This window comes from Lates calcarifer, linkage group LG16_LG22, assembly GCF_001640805.2.
Source record: "Lates calcarifer isolate ASB-BC8 linkage group LG16_LG22, TLL_Latcal_v3, whole genome shotgun sequence".
NCBI lineage: Eukaryota > Metazoa > Chordata > Actinopteri > Centropomidae > Lates > Lates calcarifer.
The window spans coordinates 11,471,773-11,491,909 of NC_066848.1; the positions used below are offsets into that span (position 1 = coordinate 11,471,773).

A 20,137-nucleotide genomic window follows, 5' to 3' on the forward strand; every position below is an offset into this window, starting at 1 on the left:
TAGCTTGCTCCTGCCACTTTGGCATCCTACAGGCTTGTTGGTGAGCTCTGCCAATTCAAAATAATGCATTTAATAGTCCCTCCCAGTTCAGCTGGCGCAGTGGCTAGAAAACAAGCAAATTATAGTCCACTGCTGTATTTGAAAGCATTAAGGTTTTTTAATTGAGACAATCAAATATAAAACTGCAGAATCGCATTCATTAATTGTTGCCACATCTTAAATGTGAAATCCAAAGTGATTAACTGAGCAAGTTTCACTGCTGCTTGTATTAAATTTCCATTATTCGGTGTATTGTTTATTACCTCCACTGCATCATTTCCCTGCTCATCGTGTATCTGAGTGTTTACACTTAGTGTTTAATGGCTGGGAGTCTCATAGATATAATCTTGCAAGTTGTGTAGAAAACTAAGATCAAGCTTTGAACTTAATTCTTCAAGATTCATAAGATAAGAGTTAAAACATATGTTTCTGTGACATATATTTAAAAATAATAATAGTGATTATTTTTATGATTGATCTAGCAATTGTCAAGATTAGGCAATTAGTTTTTTGGCAGAAAATCGTGAAAAATGCTCATCACATTTTCCAATAGCCCAAGGAGATGTATTCAGATTGCTTGTTTTGTCTGCCCAGCTGTTCAAAATCAAATTCAGCTGATTGTTCCAGCTATATAATGTTCAGAGGGCAGAACAAAAAATTACAGTGGAAGTTTTGTTATTTGTACATAATTAATGAGAATATTGTAGGATTTTTTTCACTGAAGACATTTTAACATGTCGCAGTAGTAAAAGTAGGTGTGAAAAGTAAAGTAAATGGTGGCAGAATTCCATTTTCGCTCCTTGAATTTCAGGATCCTGGCATTGCTGGTTCTGTGTCACGCTGTCATGGCATACTGGGACACTTGAACAGAACAGAGCCATTGTTAATGTTATTAGTAACACATGTGCTAAAGAGTCTGGTGTGAAGAAGGCCAATCATCTAAATGACTGTAGCTTGCAGTATGGCCAGTGTGCATACGGTATGTTGAGGATGCATAAATGAACATTTCTCTAAATTATTAACTCATTATATGATTGGAGGAAAGCTCTTGTGCAGCAGGGAGGGTTTGGGGGGAAGTGGAGGATGTTTACTGTTCCTTGTATTTATGACCATGGGAGTTTGCTCACACCACTTGGCTTGTCTAATAGCCTCCCACCTGGTGTAAACCATCACACTGTGGAGTCCCCGCTCCTTCCTTAATGACTGGCCATTTTCTTTCCAGAAGAAGTCCTAATTGCTCTCAACTGCATGCGTGTACATTATGCCAGTGATGAGTGATGGAGTGGGGAGGGGGAGAATGAGGATGGATGAAGGGGGCGTAGTTTGGAGATCTAATAGGGATGTACTATACTGTCTTTCCAACATGGAAAAATGTGTGTGTGTGTGTGTTTGCCAAGGGGGGGGGGGGGTTGATCTTCTCTCACTCACCTCCCCTCCTTTGCTTGGCATAGCCAGAGCTTTAAAACACCTGCCATTAACTTTCATGGAAACCACAGAGGATTAGGAGTGAATAGCAGCAACGTCTTCCAACTATGTGTGCATGTACATGTGTGCTTGCGTTTGTGTCTGCGTGTCACTTTTGCAGGAACTAGCAGAGACAAAGCACCATCTGCACGCAGCAGGCTGTCCTGACTGCCTGTTCCTCTCACTGGGGCAGAGAAGAGGCTTTCTGTGAGCATTGTTATGAAACCGACTCTGCTGCTGCCGCTGCTGCTACGCCGGTTGTTAATGCTGACAGCTAATAATGTCCTCCTGGATGACTGTGCCTTGCTGGAGCCAGAGAGAAGAGACAGAGACTAATGAAGAGAGGCAGGAAGTGAAGGAGCAAGAAAGACAGAAACAGATAGAGAGGGAGATAGCAGTGAGGCGTGCAGCTCTCTCTCTGTCCGAGCTGGTGAAGTTTCCTGGAGAGGACTACACACACGTATGCACACACACACAGAAAGTACAGGCACATGTATTGTGTTTTATTTCCTCTTCTTTTTTTTTTTGTTCCTTCCTTCCTACTCGCTCTCTCCTGTCTCAGCGTCTCAGGAGGGAGGTGGCATGAGAAGGAAAAGGAGGAGGAGGAGGAGGGAGGAAGGGTTCCATTGTGTGTCGGCAGAGCCCCTTTTCCAGTCCAGCTGACATAGACTTGTGTCAGGAGGCTCCATCCTGCTGATGTTAGGCAAGTTGTTAAACTGAAAGAGATGTCTAAAGTGCTGAAGTGAGCCCTGGCCAGTGGAGAGATGGCTCTGTTTGTTTGCCATTCTGCTGAGCACCACTTCACAGAGAAAACTTTTCTGCCCGAATTTGCTGACGGAGAGAAGGCAGGGGGAAAAAAACAGTTGGAGTTGGGGTTTTGGGAGTCACTTGTGGGCACACAGAGCTTTGGCCATTGTGGGTCTGTGACATTGACATTTGGACATGGTGAGGGAGAGAAAAGAGTTAAAAGCTTACTTTTTTTCCAGCTGTCTCTTACCACACAAATTGTTTTGCCACTGCTCACAATTCTCAGAGACAGCAGTCATTGAACCCTTCCAACCACATGAATATGCATGATAAGTCTGCTTTTCTTCTCTGCCCCCTGAGCTGTATTTTTTTTTCCACCCAGAGACCTGTCGTGTTGTGTTTGATTGGCCCTGACATTTGAAAAGGTCCTTGAATAAAAAAAAAAGTTGTTTATGACAACTGGAGAACTCTCCTTGCAGCAGAGTAAAAATGGCATTTTGAAAGGAGCACAGCTCCTGCATATTTAAATGCTAATGGATCTGTGAATGTGCAGGCTAATAGGATGTTTCAATCTGGAGTAGTGCAGTATGTACACTTTCAGTATGCGGGCACACTGTCTGAGTGCTACTTCTAATAGCTGTGGAAGGTGCATCAGCTCATTTTATTAACTGATTATGTGGAGTCTGAAGGTTTTTTTTTATTATTTAATTTTTTTTTTATAAATGATCACATTCTTTCTTTATGGCAGCTATCCAGAAAAAGACCCTGAGGGAAATCTGTTTTTGAAATTCTGGCATCTGTGGTGTATTATCCTGATGGTTATGATACAGATAAAAGTTTAACAGCTTGTTTTACAAGCTTGCTGATGCTGTGTGGCAGAGTAGGGCTGCTAGTCTTAGACAGGGAGCCCCTGGGGTTCTGGCTGGGCAGCCCTGTAGTGAGGCGTCAGGTCCTCAGTTGATTATGAGCTGTTTTGTTAGCAGTAGGCAGCCACAAGTGCCAGGGATCTCCCTGGACTTTGACCAGCTTGTGGAGTATTTGATCTCATAGTACTGCTTGCTCTCTAGGTTTTACATTGTAACAATGTCATTAGATAAGAATTTGCAGTGAATTTGAGTTTCACATAGATGTGGCGTGCCCTTAATTGATAATTAAATGAAACATAGGTTTAGAGAGCAAAGGCCCTCGCTGATTTCTTATTCTTAATGTGTCCCAATTGAATGATATGAATCTGGTCACAGCCAGTGAGCAACAGATCCATTCAGACACCTTTGTGGAAACTTTGACAGTCAGTGGTACAGTGGCAACATGCAACAACATGCAAACCTCTGTTTTTGGCAAACTAACCACTAATGTGCTTGCAAACCAGGAACATGCTAGGGCTAATCAGTCACAATAACTCTAAAAGTGGATGGTGCACCATAGCTAATAACCACTGATAGCTCTCCAGTTTTCTGTTCAAGATCAGCACCATCAAGGTGGCTTGCCATTGTAATTTTTGCTTCTTGTAAGTTAAACTTGATGTAAAAAATGTTCACAGATTTACTTTGCCCCCTCGAGCGACACCACTGATTGCATGATGGTTTTTAATGCTGGTGTGACGGGGCCCTTAGGCCATTAGGATAACCCAACCTTTATTTTTTTTAATGCTGTAAGTTTATCCTTACAGTTCAGGCTAAAACTGTCTACATTCCAAGCTTTCAAGCCTCCTTTGCTTGCATAAATACTGGCAGGGGTCCAAACAGGGAAATCTGGCAGATATCCATGAAACCATTTGACTCCTAAACCACACTGTTAAGTGAGAGGCTGCACTTCTCTACGATTTAAATGAGCAGTGGACATCAGCATGGTCGCTGTTACAGAGCATCAGCGCTCGTACTCATACACACACATGCCCACACAGTGTCACACAAAAGCAGTTATCTACTTGTTGCTGTATAGAGAGCTAAATAGGGTGAGCTGTCATCCTGCTTCTCATCACTCATCTGTGGTGAAAAGTGGCATATTATCTACTTGTTGCTAGCAGTTATGGAAGTGTTGAAAAACGAGTGGGGGAGCTGAACGATGGAGTCTTATCACCTTAGCTATCTCCATTATGAATATGGATATTACCAATGTTTGGCGAGCCCGAGGCTAATTCTTTGATTCTCTGCCGCTGAGAAGCTCGGTGGGATGGTTGGCTTTTCAACTTGTCAGCTTGTTCGCACAAAGACATGTTTGATTTTCGCCCGTATGGAGATGTTTGATTCCTGATCCTGAACAAAAAGGATTTACTGTGGGTTAATGTTTCACTGAGCTCAAGAGAAGCCACAGACTCTCAGTCCCTCCCACTCAGTCCTCTGTGAATACTACCCTCGGGACTCTGTGTGAGGTTAGAAGTAGGTATCCCTGGGGTTTTCAGACATGCTATTTTAAGGCATAATACATGTGTGTGCTGCTTTTATTTCCCAGCATCATCTTTCTACCACATCTGACATATCAAGCAGAGATATATTTCTCTATAATACATAACATTTAAGGAGCAGAATAAAAGTGCGTGCTGCTTTTTGTTTATCTAGCTTCCAACATCTGACCTACAGCCGTAGTGAACTGTTAAAAAAGTTGAATAACCAAATTTCAATATGAGGAAAGTGAGATGTCCTATTATCCTGTTAGACATGCAGTCAATGCAGGTTTCCTTTTTTTGTACAATTGATGTACCAAGGAAAATACAGTTTGAATTTCTATTTGTTTTTATATTTCTTCATTCCTTATGGCTCCTTTGTTTTTTCTTGTTTTAGTCTTGTCTAGAATGTACCATGAGAAAAGTGTTTTCATTTCACTCTACACAGCAAGATGAAATAATGATAAACTTGAAGAGAAGTTATATGTTTTCTGGTGTTTTCGGCCTCAGGGGAAGTTTGAACTACTGAAACATTTCAAATAACTCACAGAACATAGCTTTTTTGTTCCACTTTTCACCTACTTGGCCGTGTCTTTTCTCCCTTGGATAAACCTCATCCCTGACCTTTCTCTTTTCTCCTTTTTTTTTCTCTACCGCTAAGCTCTCTGTCCCTTATTTTCCTCTGAATATCAGTTGTGCCTCCTAATCCGTCTGTGCCCTTGTCTTATGTCTTTTTTTTTTCTTTTTCTTTTTTCTTAGTTTCATCTGTGTGTGCTCTTGCTCACAGGTGGCTGAGGGATGTGCTGGCTCTCCTTTGCTGGCTGTCTGTGTTTCTTCTGTTTGCTATCTATTGAATACCAGCTGCTGTCCTTGGTCAGGGAAACATGCCACTGTAATAAACCTGCCTGATACACACACATATACATAAAAGCAGGAGGAAAACCCACTCATACTTGCACACAGACATAGACAGATACAAACAAACACACACGCAGTTATTAATTAGCCTTATCAAAGCAAGCTATTAATTCACCAAGGAAAGCTGAAAAGAGACTTCCACAAGCAAAGTACTCATCAGAGGTGGACTTGGGAGACAAAACCTGCTGTCACTGAAATGAGGTCTTTTCAGGTTGCATTGACACAAAATGTTCTGTGGTTTACTGCACGCCATCATGACTACAGTCGCTATCTCGCGTCTGATTCTCCATCCTTGAGCCTTTTATGCTGGGCAGAGTTTCTCAGAGCCTCTTCCCTGGAGGCTGGATGCAGCCAGACACCCACCTTGGCTCGAGTTCCCAGCCGACACGACTGTGTTTTTGGGTGTCTGTCTATATGTGTGTGTGTGTGTGTGTGTGTGTGTGCGTGGGCAGCAGCGTTCAGCGGTGTTCTTATAACCCAGCTGAGTCTGACAGATGGAATCATTTCACACGCAGACAGAAAGGCAGGATACAGGAAACCTGGGTGTTTTAATAGTCCTGGCGCTGCTGTGGTTGGTATTAATCTAGGTCAGTGGCGTTCAGCTCACAGTGAGTTGGCCTCTGGGGCAAGCTTGGCCTTTACTTAACCCCATTTACACAGCTACCTTACATTCTACTCACCTTATACATAGTTTGCTGTTGAAGAACCTAACAAGATATTTACGCTGTGCGGTGTTGGGCAGATTACTGCAGTACCTGGTTCAGCTGGCCTTTTGCAATCGGAGCTCGGGTGGCTCACACCATTGGAGCCCCAGAACCTTTGATAACACACAGCTCACAACCTAGTGAGTGAAAATCATGGCTGAGCTAGGCTAACCTGACTAGCATACTTTAGCTATCACACTGCCAGTATGGCTTGGACTTTAAAACCTTGGGTACTAAAGTCAACTAATTTAAAGTTTGCATGAAATACTTTTCAAGATTCTCTGTGCTGTTCTTTGATTTCCTGATGAAAATTATAACTTTGCTGAATCTAGGCAACATCTTATTCAGTCAGAGCTCCTTTTTTTTTGGCTGCTTGTGTATTAGGCCTGATAAGATTTGAAATTTGAAAAGTGGTGTTCACAAATAATTCTGATGTCTCACCACTTTACAGAAGTTGATTTAAGATTGATTTGAGCCCATACTTGTGCTAAGACAAACGCTAATGCACTGAGAAGTTTGGCATACTTTGTTAAATTAAAAAAAACAAAACAAAAAAAAAGATTTCTATAGTTACGTTTATATTCCCCAAACCAAGATACTGAAAAAATTCCATCTTGTTTTAGCTCTGAAACTCAGTTCTAGCATTGGCACCAGTAATGAAAAATCTGAAATGTTACCAAGCGTCCTCCAGATGGACCCTGCACTGTTGAATTTATTTCACACATGCCAAGACAAAGACTTCTAATTACCGTAAAAAGCCTTGTAACAAGCCGTTTATTTAGGTCTGGAACAGCACATACATGGTTACCCCCAAAATAAAAAATCACATTACATTGCTTGAAATGATTGGCAGCAACATTTACTTAGCCTTTGTTTAAGTAAATTGTCTAAATAAAGTGCAGTGTTGATCCATAAATAATGTAATCTTGAGACTTTGAAGTTGTTTGTATGTTCATAGTAAGTGTTAAATACCAGCCTATCTTTTAAAGCTAGAGTGTGGTTTAAAGAAGCTGTCTTTCTTATGAGGAAGTGAAAAACAATTTAAAAATCCATTATTTCATTATACAATTAAAAGCTATATCTTCTATCTGTAGTTTAGATGATTAGTAAATCCATCTGCTGTCGAATCTGTTGTACTTTGTAAAAGATACCAAAACAAATTTTCTTCAAGTTTACGCGTCAAAGAGGTATGATGTTACAGTAGATTGATACATTAGGGCTAATTTATGTAGATAAAGGTTGAGGAAGCTCTCTTATAATGATGATTACATTTCTGTTTCATGATTTACCTCCTCTAAAAGTGTGAAACTGTGAACCAAATCTCAAAATATGAGCATTTGCACTCACATGGTGAACTCATCTCTACAGTTAATTTGCAGTCTAATTGATTTTACAGTTTTTGCATATGTATCAGGTGCTCAGTGGTTAATAGGTAGGAAAAGACAGATCATCAAGTTCAACAATTAATACAGGCACTTGCCAACCTCAACACTGAAATATGTACAAGTGTATCTAATTACTACTAAAAATGATTCAAAAGGGATTTCGTGGAATTTATTAACAATTGCGTATTATGTGGAGACAAAATTTTCCAACGTGGAAAAGAAGGTATTTGTATTTGTGGTATGTGTGGTTTCACAAAACCCCGCTTTACTTCTTAGACCCAGAAGCAGTCGTTTTTACAGTCACCCCTCATTAGTCATGCTCCGTGTTTCTCTGAAAATCTTAAATTTACTCCTGAAATGGGACTCTGGCATCTTCTTTCTTCAATGGGCCATTTTCCCCCAGGTTTTTAAGAGATTGGCCCTTTTCCAGTGCATTAATTTTTTTCATTAAATTTATTATTTTTTTTGTAAGAATTTGAAGGGCCATCTCCCTGATGCATAATTATTCAATAGCCCTAAAATTTAATTGCTTTTTTGTCGTTCGTCTTGGGTTTCTATCATGCTACAGTTAAATGGTTTTAAATATTTCACTCTGGAGAGGTGTATGGAATCACTGAGAATAAGGTTAGATATTTTGAGTAAATGGTGCTAAATTGTTTAGACTTATACTAATAATAACAGACACCTTGACTTTTTTTTTTTTTTTGCTCTGGCCTTGTGTTAATGAGTTATCATCTGAGGATAGGAAAAGTGCTAAAGAGCTGAGAGAGACAAGATGAGACACCAGCTGATTACAGTTTTACACCGTCTGTAGACTACAATGTGCCACTGGCAAGACTTTTAATTTGTGAATATAAATTGATACACACATGATCTTTTCTTTGTCCTGCCTGAGATGTCGTTTGAAGTTGTGGCACCAACCACAGAGGCTGTGCTCCCTTCTGATGCAAGGAGTGTTCAGTTGTATTCCTGGTTAGAGGTCAGGTCAGAGCAGGAATGATGGCATTGCTAAGATACGGATGCTGGCATGCTGTATAGATTGCCTTTACTCCTACCTAAGATATGAACACAATCCGAGTCAGGAACTTCCAAAATATACGGTGTAGGACACAAGAACAGCAAACTCTTTTTAATTCTGATCCAACTGATTGTTACCATAAATTACTGTCACCTCATGCCAATTAACCAACCTAGTGTATATCCTACTTAGCAGTGAGCATTGTAAGGTGTCTGTAATTTGCATTCATTATCATGTCTAGCGCTCATCAGGAAGAATGGTCTCATCTATCACCTCCAGGGAGACCTTGAAAAGAAATTGGTCCAATTGTGTTAAGTGTATTGTTCATATGTGTAAGATTAGTTTGTGCAGTACTGAGCTTTGATCCTCAGAGAAGAAGGTCTGAGGTCAGTTTTGTCATATTGAATGTCAACAGGAAAGTGGAAAAGGCAGATTTATTACTACAATAAAAGCATTGCAGACACAGCCTTTTACCTGTCAGCTTAAGTGCCACTGGTTTTGGTGTGATTGCTTGTGCGTGTATACCATGAGTTGAGATGAGTAAATACTATATGTGTTCAAGTATCTAGTCTGTCAGGTAGAGGAAGAAAATACCAGGATAATATCTAGAGACATGTTTACAGTGTTTTTTAATTTAATTCAAACGTGGACTCTGTATTGTTCTAAGTCTTCAGTGGTCTGTGTTGTGTAGTGGTGTTGTGAAAAAAATAAATTGCCAATTATCCTAGTGGAGATTTTATGCCAGACTTTGTTTTAGTTCATTAGATGTAAGGAGCTGGAGAGAGGAGGAATGCAGGCCACGCCGAAAGCCCTCAATGGGTTAGGCTAACAGGCTGCCGTGCACAATAATGTCACCATTATGCGTTTCCAGGGTGACTTAAACGAATAGGCATTATTACAAAATTGTGCATTAGCCCAAGTCAGCAGTTAGGACTGCTGCAGTCTCATTTCATTTAGAGTTGAGAGGAGAGAAGGATGGGGGGGTGATGGGGAAAACAGTTTTGGAGAAAAGGCGATGTAAAGGAGGAATGGGGAATGAAAAGGACGCTATCTGCCAGAGGCTGACAGGACATGCAAAAGGAGGTGAAAGGATACATGGAGAGGCACAGATAGACTGACAGACTTAGGGGATCTTGATGATGATGGAGAGGTAGAAAGAGGAGAGCTGTAATTGTCAGTAACTGGTGTATTTAGACAAGGAGGGCTGGAGGAAGAAAGGGGCTGGCAGGTTAGGAGGAAGGTGTAAATCAGCAGCCTGAGTGACAGCTTTACGTGCCCCTCAGAGCCCCAACTATCAGATTAATGAGAGAAGAGAAACCTTAACCACCTTCTCTTCTCTGCTGCTTCTTTTTCTGCTGTCTTGCACTTTCGGGGACATAAATCATAGACTCTTAAGCAGTCACTTTAGGTAGCTGCGACACAATTCTTCCTTAAAATGTTGACTGTAAGGTCTCCCTATCCAGTGACGTGCTGCACTAATGAGATTTTACTGCAGCTAGTGTCCATTGAAATAGCATCTAGTCCTGGTTTCTAAACCACATTCATTCCAACTGTTAAAGGAATAAGTCAACATTATGGGAAAAATGCTTATTCACTTTCTTGCCAGAGTTAGATGAGAAGATCAATACCACTGCCATGTCTCTGTGGTAAATACAAAGCGAGGGTAAGAAGCCTGCTAGCTTTGCATAGAAACTGGAAACGGAAAAAAACACCTAGCCTGGCTCTGTCTAAAGCACTCTAATCAAAATACTATGTCTTATTTTTTAAATCTGTATAAATAAATGTAATCGATTAATCAAACGAGGCAGATATTGCTACTTTCCAAAAGATATATTTAGTTTGTAGGCTAAGCTAAGCTAACTGACCTACCTACTGATTGCAGGTTCATACCAAATGTACAGACATGAGATTGGTATCTTTTCATCTCTCTCTTGGCAAGAAATCAAACAAGCTTATTCCCCCAAAAATGTTGAAAATGATGTGTGAAATGCATGGTTGTCACATGTAAAGACAAGGCTGCTCTTAAAAAAGAGCACTATTTCCAGTTTGTGTAAAGGACACCAGGTTTCCCTTCAGCTTGATTCTTTGACTACAGATCCATTCTTGTGTAGCTCAGTCCCTTTTGTGTGCATGTGGGCCGGTGGTCATCAAGTTCACATAGTTAAACTAGTTCACTGAGGTCAAGGACTGGAAGCTCGGCTGATGGTCTAAAAAAAGAAAGCGCGAGATGTTCTTTTTTCAAGATGAAAACTCGTACCCTTGTAGTTGACGTCCTGCATAGATATTTCAGTCAAACACATGTTGTGACAAAGTTAAAGCTGGAGCTTTACTTCATTCTGTGCCTTTACACCTTTACCAAACCCACAGGTTTCTTAATCTGGAGAGAATGCTCCTCTGAGATATGGCTTTAGTCAGAAAAAGACCTCTGTCTTTCACTTTCTCTTCCCTCACTCTGCGCTATTACCAACCTAAACAAGATCTCCTGGGCTGCCTGGCTTTTTATGTACTTTTCTTCACAAAAGGAATAGAAAAGAATGAGTGCGAGTGAAAGAGATCTAACATAAAGGGCTGAAATAGAGATATGTTTCTGAAAGTGTAAAACTGGCTTGCTCTGCTTGTGAAATTTCTTGACGTACAGGGTGTCAGATGGAGAAGCACTCTGATGCAACAGCTGCAACAATGCAGTGTAATGCCTGGTTTGGCACACATTTTTTTTTTTTTTTTTTTTTTTTTTACAGCATTTTGATGAAAATTTTACTTCTGTTTGTGCCTCTGTGAGACAGAGTAGAGAAGCTGTGGGAGCACATCTGTGGTGAACATCTGCCACAATTCACAAGTGTGACAAAGCTCTTATATCTGAACACTACTCTACTCCACTTATTTGTCCACTGTTAAAGTACATAAAAAGAGCTTTATTTTTGAGATCTGTCATCTGAGTGGCATTTAAATTATGTGTTGAAATTAACACCGAAGTCAAGGCTTCACAGGGAAACTAAACGCTTTTGTGGACCAAACATGCAACTGCGTGGAAATAGAATTTCTAGAAAGTTTAAAAGGCTTTATTACTCAGAAATCCAGCAATATGACGTCAGTAACTGTCACACATTTCTTTTTAGTGGCTAGCAGTGCATGCTAGCGGTAGGGAAAATGTTTGGGTGGCAGTTTTAATCGTCACTGGGGAGCTAAGCTTTCCCTCTAACTGCTGGTTAAGAGACTGTTATTATTTTGCTGTTGATTTTTGATCACTTCCTGCATTCCACAAAAATATACAAAAATGTATATTACATCAGTGGTGTTGCAGCTAATGATTATTTAAATTCTTGATCAATCTGCTGATTATTTAATGATTGATTCATATTTTTTAGTCTGTTAAAAGCTTCAGAATCCTCAAATTGGAGAAGCTGGAACCAATATATATTTGACATTTGTCATGGAACAACTCAATGATTACCTGATTATCAAAGTAGTTTCAGATGGATTTAAAGATTATTTGACAATCATTTCTAGATATCAGAAGTCAATTTGAGCAAATCAGAACCATGATAAATTATACTCTCAAAAAGAACGTGCAGAAACTTGCTAAGTAACACAGATGCAAAAAAAGTCATGCTAAACTGATGAAATTATAGTGCCTTAGTATAGATACACAGTATATATACCTTGAAAATGGTTTCACTCAGGAATTATGGTATGCTGCAGGTCGCAGTCACAGTGCAGAGTCCAACAGTGCATGAAATGCATCCAAGTAGAAAGGCAAGATGTGATTACAAAGTAACATTTGCAGATTGGCTATACTGCAGAAATGGTGCACACAGATGTCTTCGTCATAAATCATACTATAGCTCATAAAAGTCTGAATTCTTTTTATTGTTAAAACACATTTTTCTCAGCCCACAAAGACAAAATCTTGGTACAACAAAGACGAAAAAATCCTCTATTACTGAGAATGTTGTGAGGTTTGCATCACTCGTCAAATCTGACAACAGTTACTTTGGTCACTATCCGACTTGGTAATATTCACAGACTTGTCAGAGAACCTGTGAACATGACTACCCAGCCACAAGTAACACACTGCTGTGTGTGTGTGTGTGTTTGTTTGTGTGTTGAGCAGAGCACCTGCCCTCTCTATGCCGAGCCAGACAATCCCTGGAGTTGTGTATTTCTGTCGTTTGCATGTCTGTGTATGTGTGAGAGACTTTCTCCTCCTCTCCTCCAGCACTGAGTACGTATTTTCTCTCAGGTCAGTCCCCTTATTGTTAAGTTACATAACAGCACTTAGTCAAGTAACAATCCAGCAGCGATGGTGCTAAGGGCCACAGGATAACTGTACTTCCTCTCTGGCACTCCACTGGCAGAGAGCTCTGCTCGAAGTTGTTGTTGACTTTTCAACCCGCTTAGTGGAATCAAGTTTTTTTTTTTCCCTGGAAATGGAGTGGATCTCCTTCTTTACATGAGTCAGATCTCTGGAATTAATTTATGGAAATGAAGTCATGTACACCGCAGCTTTGGGTTTTTGGGTTAAAAAAAAAAAAAAAAATTAAAAAAGTAGCTCTCAAACTGCTGAGGAGGCCCTTCCACTGAGCCGACGGGGTTTGCCATCCCATCACTTGAGACCACCAGCGAGAAGTGATGAAATGTCGTGTTTGAAACGATTCCAGGTGTAGATGATAGTTACCATTCTGAGTCAGGTACATGTTCTGAGTTATATCTAATATATGTGATAAATAGTACAACTGATACTTAATTGAGGTTCTTTTTTAAGTAGCAATTTGAGGGATATTTCTATTAATATAATCGATCAGGTCTAAATAATCATCCTGAAATTAACACTATGTGTCATAACGAGTCAAATCAAATGTGCACTGGAATTAGTTGTGTTCCTCTTTTATGAATTGCATCATTATAGAATAATAACTTCACAATAACTGTTAATTTGGACAACAGAACATTTTCTACAAAGACCAATGACTTAACAGAGCTATTGTGATAGTATCATTTTGTCCTCATTTTCATATTGTGTAACCACCATATGTTATTTAACAGTGTGATCTTAAGGAATTGTTTAGCAGGCACCTGGCTGGTGCAGCCTGTATTACAGTTTGTCCGCTGAGGCAGTCGTCAGTGAAGTGAAGTCTGTATCAGGAGAGTTTATAATGACTAAATGACCAGATGCACTCATGACCTGTAGTGTTGCTGCTCTGCCGCACAGAGTCAGAGATGCCCATGCACGTCTCCTCCAGTCTATTCATAGCCAAGGCGGTATGACTCCCCCGCCTCTGACTGACTGTTTCCTGCTTTCCCTCTTGCTCAATTACTTCTCTGACTCCCACATGTGGGTCTTCAGCTCTTTGGCAGGAAGGCTTACCTTGTGGAGGAGGGAATCTGTAGCACAGCTGACTGGTGTAGCAAGCCGCAGTGTTCTCAGTTAAAGATAAAAAACACAAAAACATGCAGTGTGTTTGCAGTGTCAGAGAAAGACAGGAGCTCATAGTGTGATGAATGCATGGGGGGAATGTAGCACCTATGGTAATGTTTCTTTTAAAATCACTTATTCGTAGCTGCAGTGCACCCCGTCACCCCCCACCCCCCGTTCCTGCAGCTGGGAAAAATGCCCCAACAGCTGGCCAAATAAAAATGCTGTGCATCAATTCATCATTCAGCCCTGTCTTCCACCCCAGCAGAACATAACGATTATAATTGCACTTTACAGCGCAAATATCAATACATCATCATATAAATAGTCAAGTGAGAGCCATTCTCAAAGTGCAGCACTCTAGGATTGAGCCCAGAGGCCATCATGGAAAGAAACAGAGGTGGGGTTATAAATGCGAAAAGCGCTGAAAGAGATACAGTTAAAATGTAGGCGGAGGATGGTGTCACACTGTACTCATCCTGTTAGATGATGTTTTTCTAGTACTTTCCTCTCCCTCCCACCAACCCCCTTTTATGTCTTTATTCTGCTGATACAACCTCCTCCTGTCTGCTGACTAACTGACCCACATTCTTTGTGTGACTCGCTGCCCTTAGAGTGTGTGTGTGTGTGTGTGTGTGTGTGCGTGAAAGCCTACATTTCTGCTTGTGTGTCTTTTTGCCTCTGTGTGTGTGTGTGTGTATATTCATGTACCTTCCTCTGTCTATCTCTGCCTATCACTGTCCCTAAAAACTGTGCCGTGTCCTTCAGGCTTCTGCAGGAACCAGTTAGAAGATAGCTCTTTAGAGGACCATCAGTCACTGAACATAAACGATTGGTGAAAACGCCTCATTTACTCACTCACTCTGTGTTTGTCTGCTTTTGCTCTGCTTGGGCTCAGGCAGCAGAAGTGACATTCCTTCATTACATTCAAATAAATGGTGCTTTTTGAGATGAGGCTCCCTCTAGTGGAGAGTGGACCCCCGCAAGGCAAAAGTCACATTTTGCAAGACTCTGCTGAGGTTTTGAGACGGAAACAACTGTGCGTGACTGCTGTCGGATGATAATTCTTTGACTTCTTGTGATGCACTTTCAGGAGCTCTTGACTCTCTCTTCATCTGATTATATCAGATTATCATGATGTTAAATCGTGCAACAGCGACAAAAAGTTATCTCAGTTTCTGAATCAGCATGAAGTTAAAAAGTCGTTAAAGCCACAAGTCTACCACATGACAAAAACAGCTGCAGCTTTATCAGAAGCTTTAAAGTTAGATTAAAGATTTAGCTAAAAATTACCTGGCTGTGTAACCACTGACTCTGCATTTTATTGGTTTTTGTATTGTATATGATAGAGTTCCTTTTTTCTTAAAAATCGCATTACATACACCTCTGCACATGTGTCATGTCCCATTTCTTGAACATTGTTGTAAGTCGCTGCGTACAGTGTGTTTTTAAATGTGACCTGCCAAGGGACTGCGTTAATGTCAAGATACCACGAGTACAAAACACCACATGGCAGGAATTATGTTCAGTTTTTTTTTTTGCCTGGCCCCTCATGGCTCAGTCAACTAATTAGTCAGTGAAAAATAGATGATAGCATATAATTGAAAAAATGGGAATGAAAATCCATCAAAATTAAGCTGTGAAATGTTAACCTGTCGAAGGTAAAGGATAGATAATGTCGTATATACTGAATATGTGTTGCTACCAGACTGTTTCTCAAAAAGAATCTTTGTCCCTGCTGTGTTGAATTTCAGGTACAAGACATCATCTAGCTAAACTTGCGGAGGATTGGAAATTTTGAGGAGGAGCGGTGGATCGAAAATCAGGAGAGGAGAGAGCGTTTCAAGCTGTGACAGGATGGCTCTGGTCGACAAACATAAAGTGAAACGCCAGCGGCTGGACAGGATCTGTGAGGGTGAGACAGACACTGTTACCCCTCTCTTTCTTTCCCCTCTGTGTGCTTTTTTGAATGTACATGTGGATTTGTGAAGCTGGCAACACGTGTGGGGAGCTCGTGTCTTTCTGTGTGTGCACATGTAACTTTGAGTGTGTTTGTATTAATTCCACAGGTTTATATTGTAGACATAAAAAAAATTCCCTCTGCTGTTATATGGAAATGAAGTTTCCACTAGTATTTAAGCTTTTCAGCCCGCTGCTACAAATTCAGTGAAAAGCCAGTGGGATCGTTTGCATAAGTGTGTTTGTGTGTGTCAAAAGGGAGCCTTGGGACCAGCCGAGGCTCCAAACTTTGGCTTTGAAGGCTGTCGGGGAGAGAGAAAGCATGTGTGTGTGTGCATGTGAATGTGAGTGTGGTGTAGAGGAGGTTGGGTTGATGGCTGAATGAGACTTGAGTTCGATGTTTCCAGATTGCTGTAGAGATGAAATAGGGAGTTTGTAATAAAGTGAAGCACTCCTCAGAGCCTTGGGTAGGGGGTGGTGGGATTGATTTGCGTGCAGATGTGCATTTATATGTGTGTGTGCTCAAGAAAGAGAGCAAGACAAAGCAAGAGATTTTCCTTTCGTTTTTGCTTATTTATTCTTTGCTTAACCACCAACTGGAGCCACTGATTCTCTGAATGTTTGTTTAGTGTGTGTGTATGTGTGTCTGCACACATACTCACCCCATGCTCATGCACCAACAATTCTTACAATATGGGTAGTTGTCTGAAATGAGGTATAGCAGCCAGCTCATGCAATTTCTCATTGAGGGTTTCTTTCATTTGTCTTTGTGAAAAAGTAAAATGTGTTCCTAGCGTACTAGGTACTTAAATGACTTTGTTAGAATTCAGCTCTTGTGGCATTTCACATTGTCATATACAGTACATATTGTAAAGGAGTCAGTATGCTTCAAACAAAGTACCTTTCAGATGGTCAGACAGTGTCTGAAACCTTCTCCCTCCACAACTTTCAATCGTCCTAATTTCTGAAACCGACAATATGACAAGCACCAAGTGACCATTTCTGGGTTGAAACAGGATGTAGGGATTGAATTTCTTTTTGAAATATTATCAGCCCCACTACTTTTGTCTGTTTTTTTTGTGTGTACACACACGAGTGCAACACCGTGAATGCCTTCAAAGAGAAAAGTGTGTGCCATTATCCCCATTATAACATCTCACCTTGTCTCTGGCTGCAGGCTTTTCATCCTGCCTTTTGAGCGCGGCAGTTCAGAACTGCCATAAACACTTCAGACTGCCTTTGGACATCGTTGGATGACACCTTGTATAAACTAGTTTGGTTCAAGCATAGCCCTGGCCCTGTGCCCCCCTTCTTCCTTGTCCATAATATCTACCCAGACTCTCTTCTAATGTGGACTTTCCAACCGCTGTCTAAAAAAATGTTTACACTGTTTTGCCCTCCATCGCTTGACTGGCCTCAGTCTGTCAAAATGCAAACCATTAGCCTGCGACAGTCTCAGGCTCATGGGTAATGCTGTTATATATGTATAAAATGCAAAATAATCAATCATATTCAATAAATTCACTTCGGTCTTCTTACTCATGTAAAAGGAACATAGATGTTCAAGTTTCACTTCAGCTCTGTGTAAGTGAAACCATTGGATTTTCTGAGCAATATCGAGTGACTCCACATTAAAACTCTTGAGTATCAGGTATCTATTTGTCCCTTTCTGAGGAAAATCCCATTGAGACTGAGAAACAAAATATAATAGATTCCTAAATGAAGCAGTGATGCTGTCTGTTTCCACCCTCAGAATGAGAGCCACATGTGGCATCTTAAACCTCTCCAAACCACCAACCCTGGAAACACTTTTTCTCTCTCTTTTTTTTTTTTCTTTTAAAACACAAAAGAATGACTGTGTACTCTCTAAGGAGGCAATATGATAAACATCATATAACAATATTTTCTGATTTGCACCATTTGTTCCACAGACATCTTCAGCCATGTCCATGTTTCCTCTGCTTATCAACAATGAAGTCATTCTACCAAAGAAGAGTGGGGATTTTTTTTTTTTTCCCTGGTGCAGTTAGTCACCACAGCTGCTCTTAAAAAATGTGTCGAAGAGGGTGATTCATATCGAGGAAGTTAAAAGATCAGAGGTTGGTGAATCACGCCGTTTTCATGGTAGCGTTAAATCTGTTCAACCATATAAAAAGGGTATTTCAAAACCAGAGGCATGGGGTGTTCTGCACCATAATGTCAAAGCCACCCACTATTATCTATAAACAGAGTGTTGGGACTGAGGCGTGAAATAGAAATCAAAGTTCATATTATGTGTATTGACAAAAACAAGAACGTTATGGAGTGATTGTGATTGCGTCAGCGTCGTGGGTCGCACTCGGCGAGACGGCGAGAGAAGCCTCCCTAATCTCCATTTATCTTCTGAGGGTAACTGTGTCAATCCAATACTTGTTTCACAGCGGAGTGCATTGATTACATCTTTACTCATTGTGATGAGTGGCTAACTGAGCCGTGCCTGTGGCCCTAAATCGAATTCGAAATGGCTGATCAAGTGTGGCTGTTTACTCCCATCAAAAGTCGTCACAGTGCTGGAATGTAGATTTTACCGGAACGGTGGATGTTTTACGATTGAGGATATCTCATGTGATTCACTGTCCTTTGCTTTCATGTTGGATTTTTGTGGTTTTCAAATCAAACACGCAAGGTCACAACTAGGGCTGCAACTCTTTTCTGTTATTTTTTTGTTTAACTAATAATCAGAAACATGCTCATACCAATTTCCTAGAACCCAAGGTGACTTCCTTACAGTCTGTATTTTGTCTGACCAACATTCAGAAACCTAAAGATATTCAAATTACAAATGATACTAAACTGGAAGAAGCAGCGGATCATCACATTTGAGAAGCTGGAAACAGAGGATGTTTGGCTTTTATCTTGATTCATTACTTTTGACAGTTATCAATCAATCAAATATCGGGGTTTTCCTCAGGAAATAGCTTTATCTGAGCTGGTAGATCATGCAGATCTGAACGCATTGTGTCTTGTGATCACTTTTGTTAGTGGAGGACAACTTAAACAATATCCACTCTCATTAAACTATATTTGCTGGGTGAAATTGCACCTCTGCCCTTTTCCCCTGAGGGTTGTTGTTTTACTTTATAAAAATGTGGAGCTGAAACCATTGGTGCATCAACAGAAAAGTAATATGCAACTGGTTTAATCAGTTAATCGTTGCTGTCATTTTTGAAGCAGAGATACCAAACATTTGCTGGTTCCAGTTTCGAAGATGTGAGGATTTGACTCATTTCTTAGGTAATAATTAACTGAATATGTTTTGGTTTTGGACTGTTGGCTGAATAAACATGTTTAATATATAACCTTGGGCTCTTATCCATCAATTTGTCTGCAAAACAATCAGTTAATTTAGAAAAATATTGTGGGAAACTAATTGATCAATCAACTAATTGTTTTGACACTTTTCAAATCACAGAAGGATTTTGTTTGCTTTTTTAAATCCATCAGTAAAGTCAGTTTTAATGGATTACACAGATTACTCCATTTATTTCTCCATTAAGCCTAACAGCATTGTTTAGTTTAGATATCAGCTTTCAAAAATGTATATGGTGCAACTGTTCCTTCTGTTGTGGGTTTGCTTAAGTGCCAGGAGGAGTGTAACTGCAATAAGGGAACTGTGGCAAACATCTGTTGTGAGCATCAGTTCCCATACTCCCTCTCATTCCCCCCCTTTTTTTTCCTCTCTCTCACTCCCTGACACTCTCTCCCTGCGTCTCCTTCTGTCCGCTCCATCTGTGTACCCAGCATGCATTGGCTTGGGCAGCAGCGCGAGTCGTTTTGCCACCGCCGTTTAGCCAGAGCTAGCTGAGTGATCCGGGCAGAGATGGGATGCGAGAGGCGTTGCGACGTGAACTAGGTCGTGGCGACAGCATGTTCCTGAATGTTGATTTACAAGTCGTGAATCTGTGCTTGGACGCAAACACCACAAGGTGGGGTAGTGGAATTTGTCATGGTGATTCCAAGTGTCTTTAGTTGTCAGTTAAATAAACATGTTAGTGCTCGATAATGCCTCTTGGTTTGTCATGTGTACAACAGGAGGAAATGTTTAAACAGTGAACAGTAAATAATGTG

The 20,137-nt window shown here is 40.6% G+C and overlaps 1 protein-coding gene across 3 annotated transcripts in view; it reads left to right on the forward strand.

Moving 5' to 3' along the window:
• The window catches only part of ctbp2a (C-terminal binding protein 2a), a 64,642-nt gene that overhangs the window by 4,595 nt on the left and 39,910 nt on the right, over nucleotides 1-20,137 (forward strand). For all 3 annotated transcript variants that reach the window (XM_018696856.2, XM_018696855.2, XM_018696859.2), the window contains exon 2: nucleotides 15,826-15,986. In XM_018696856.2, coding sequence (XP_018552372.1) covers nucleotides 15,929-15,986 — 58 coding nt within the window. In that variant the 5' untranslated portion in view covers nucleotides 15,826-15,928. The remainder of the gene's footprint in view (nucleotides 1-15,825; nucleotides 15,987-20,137) is intronic.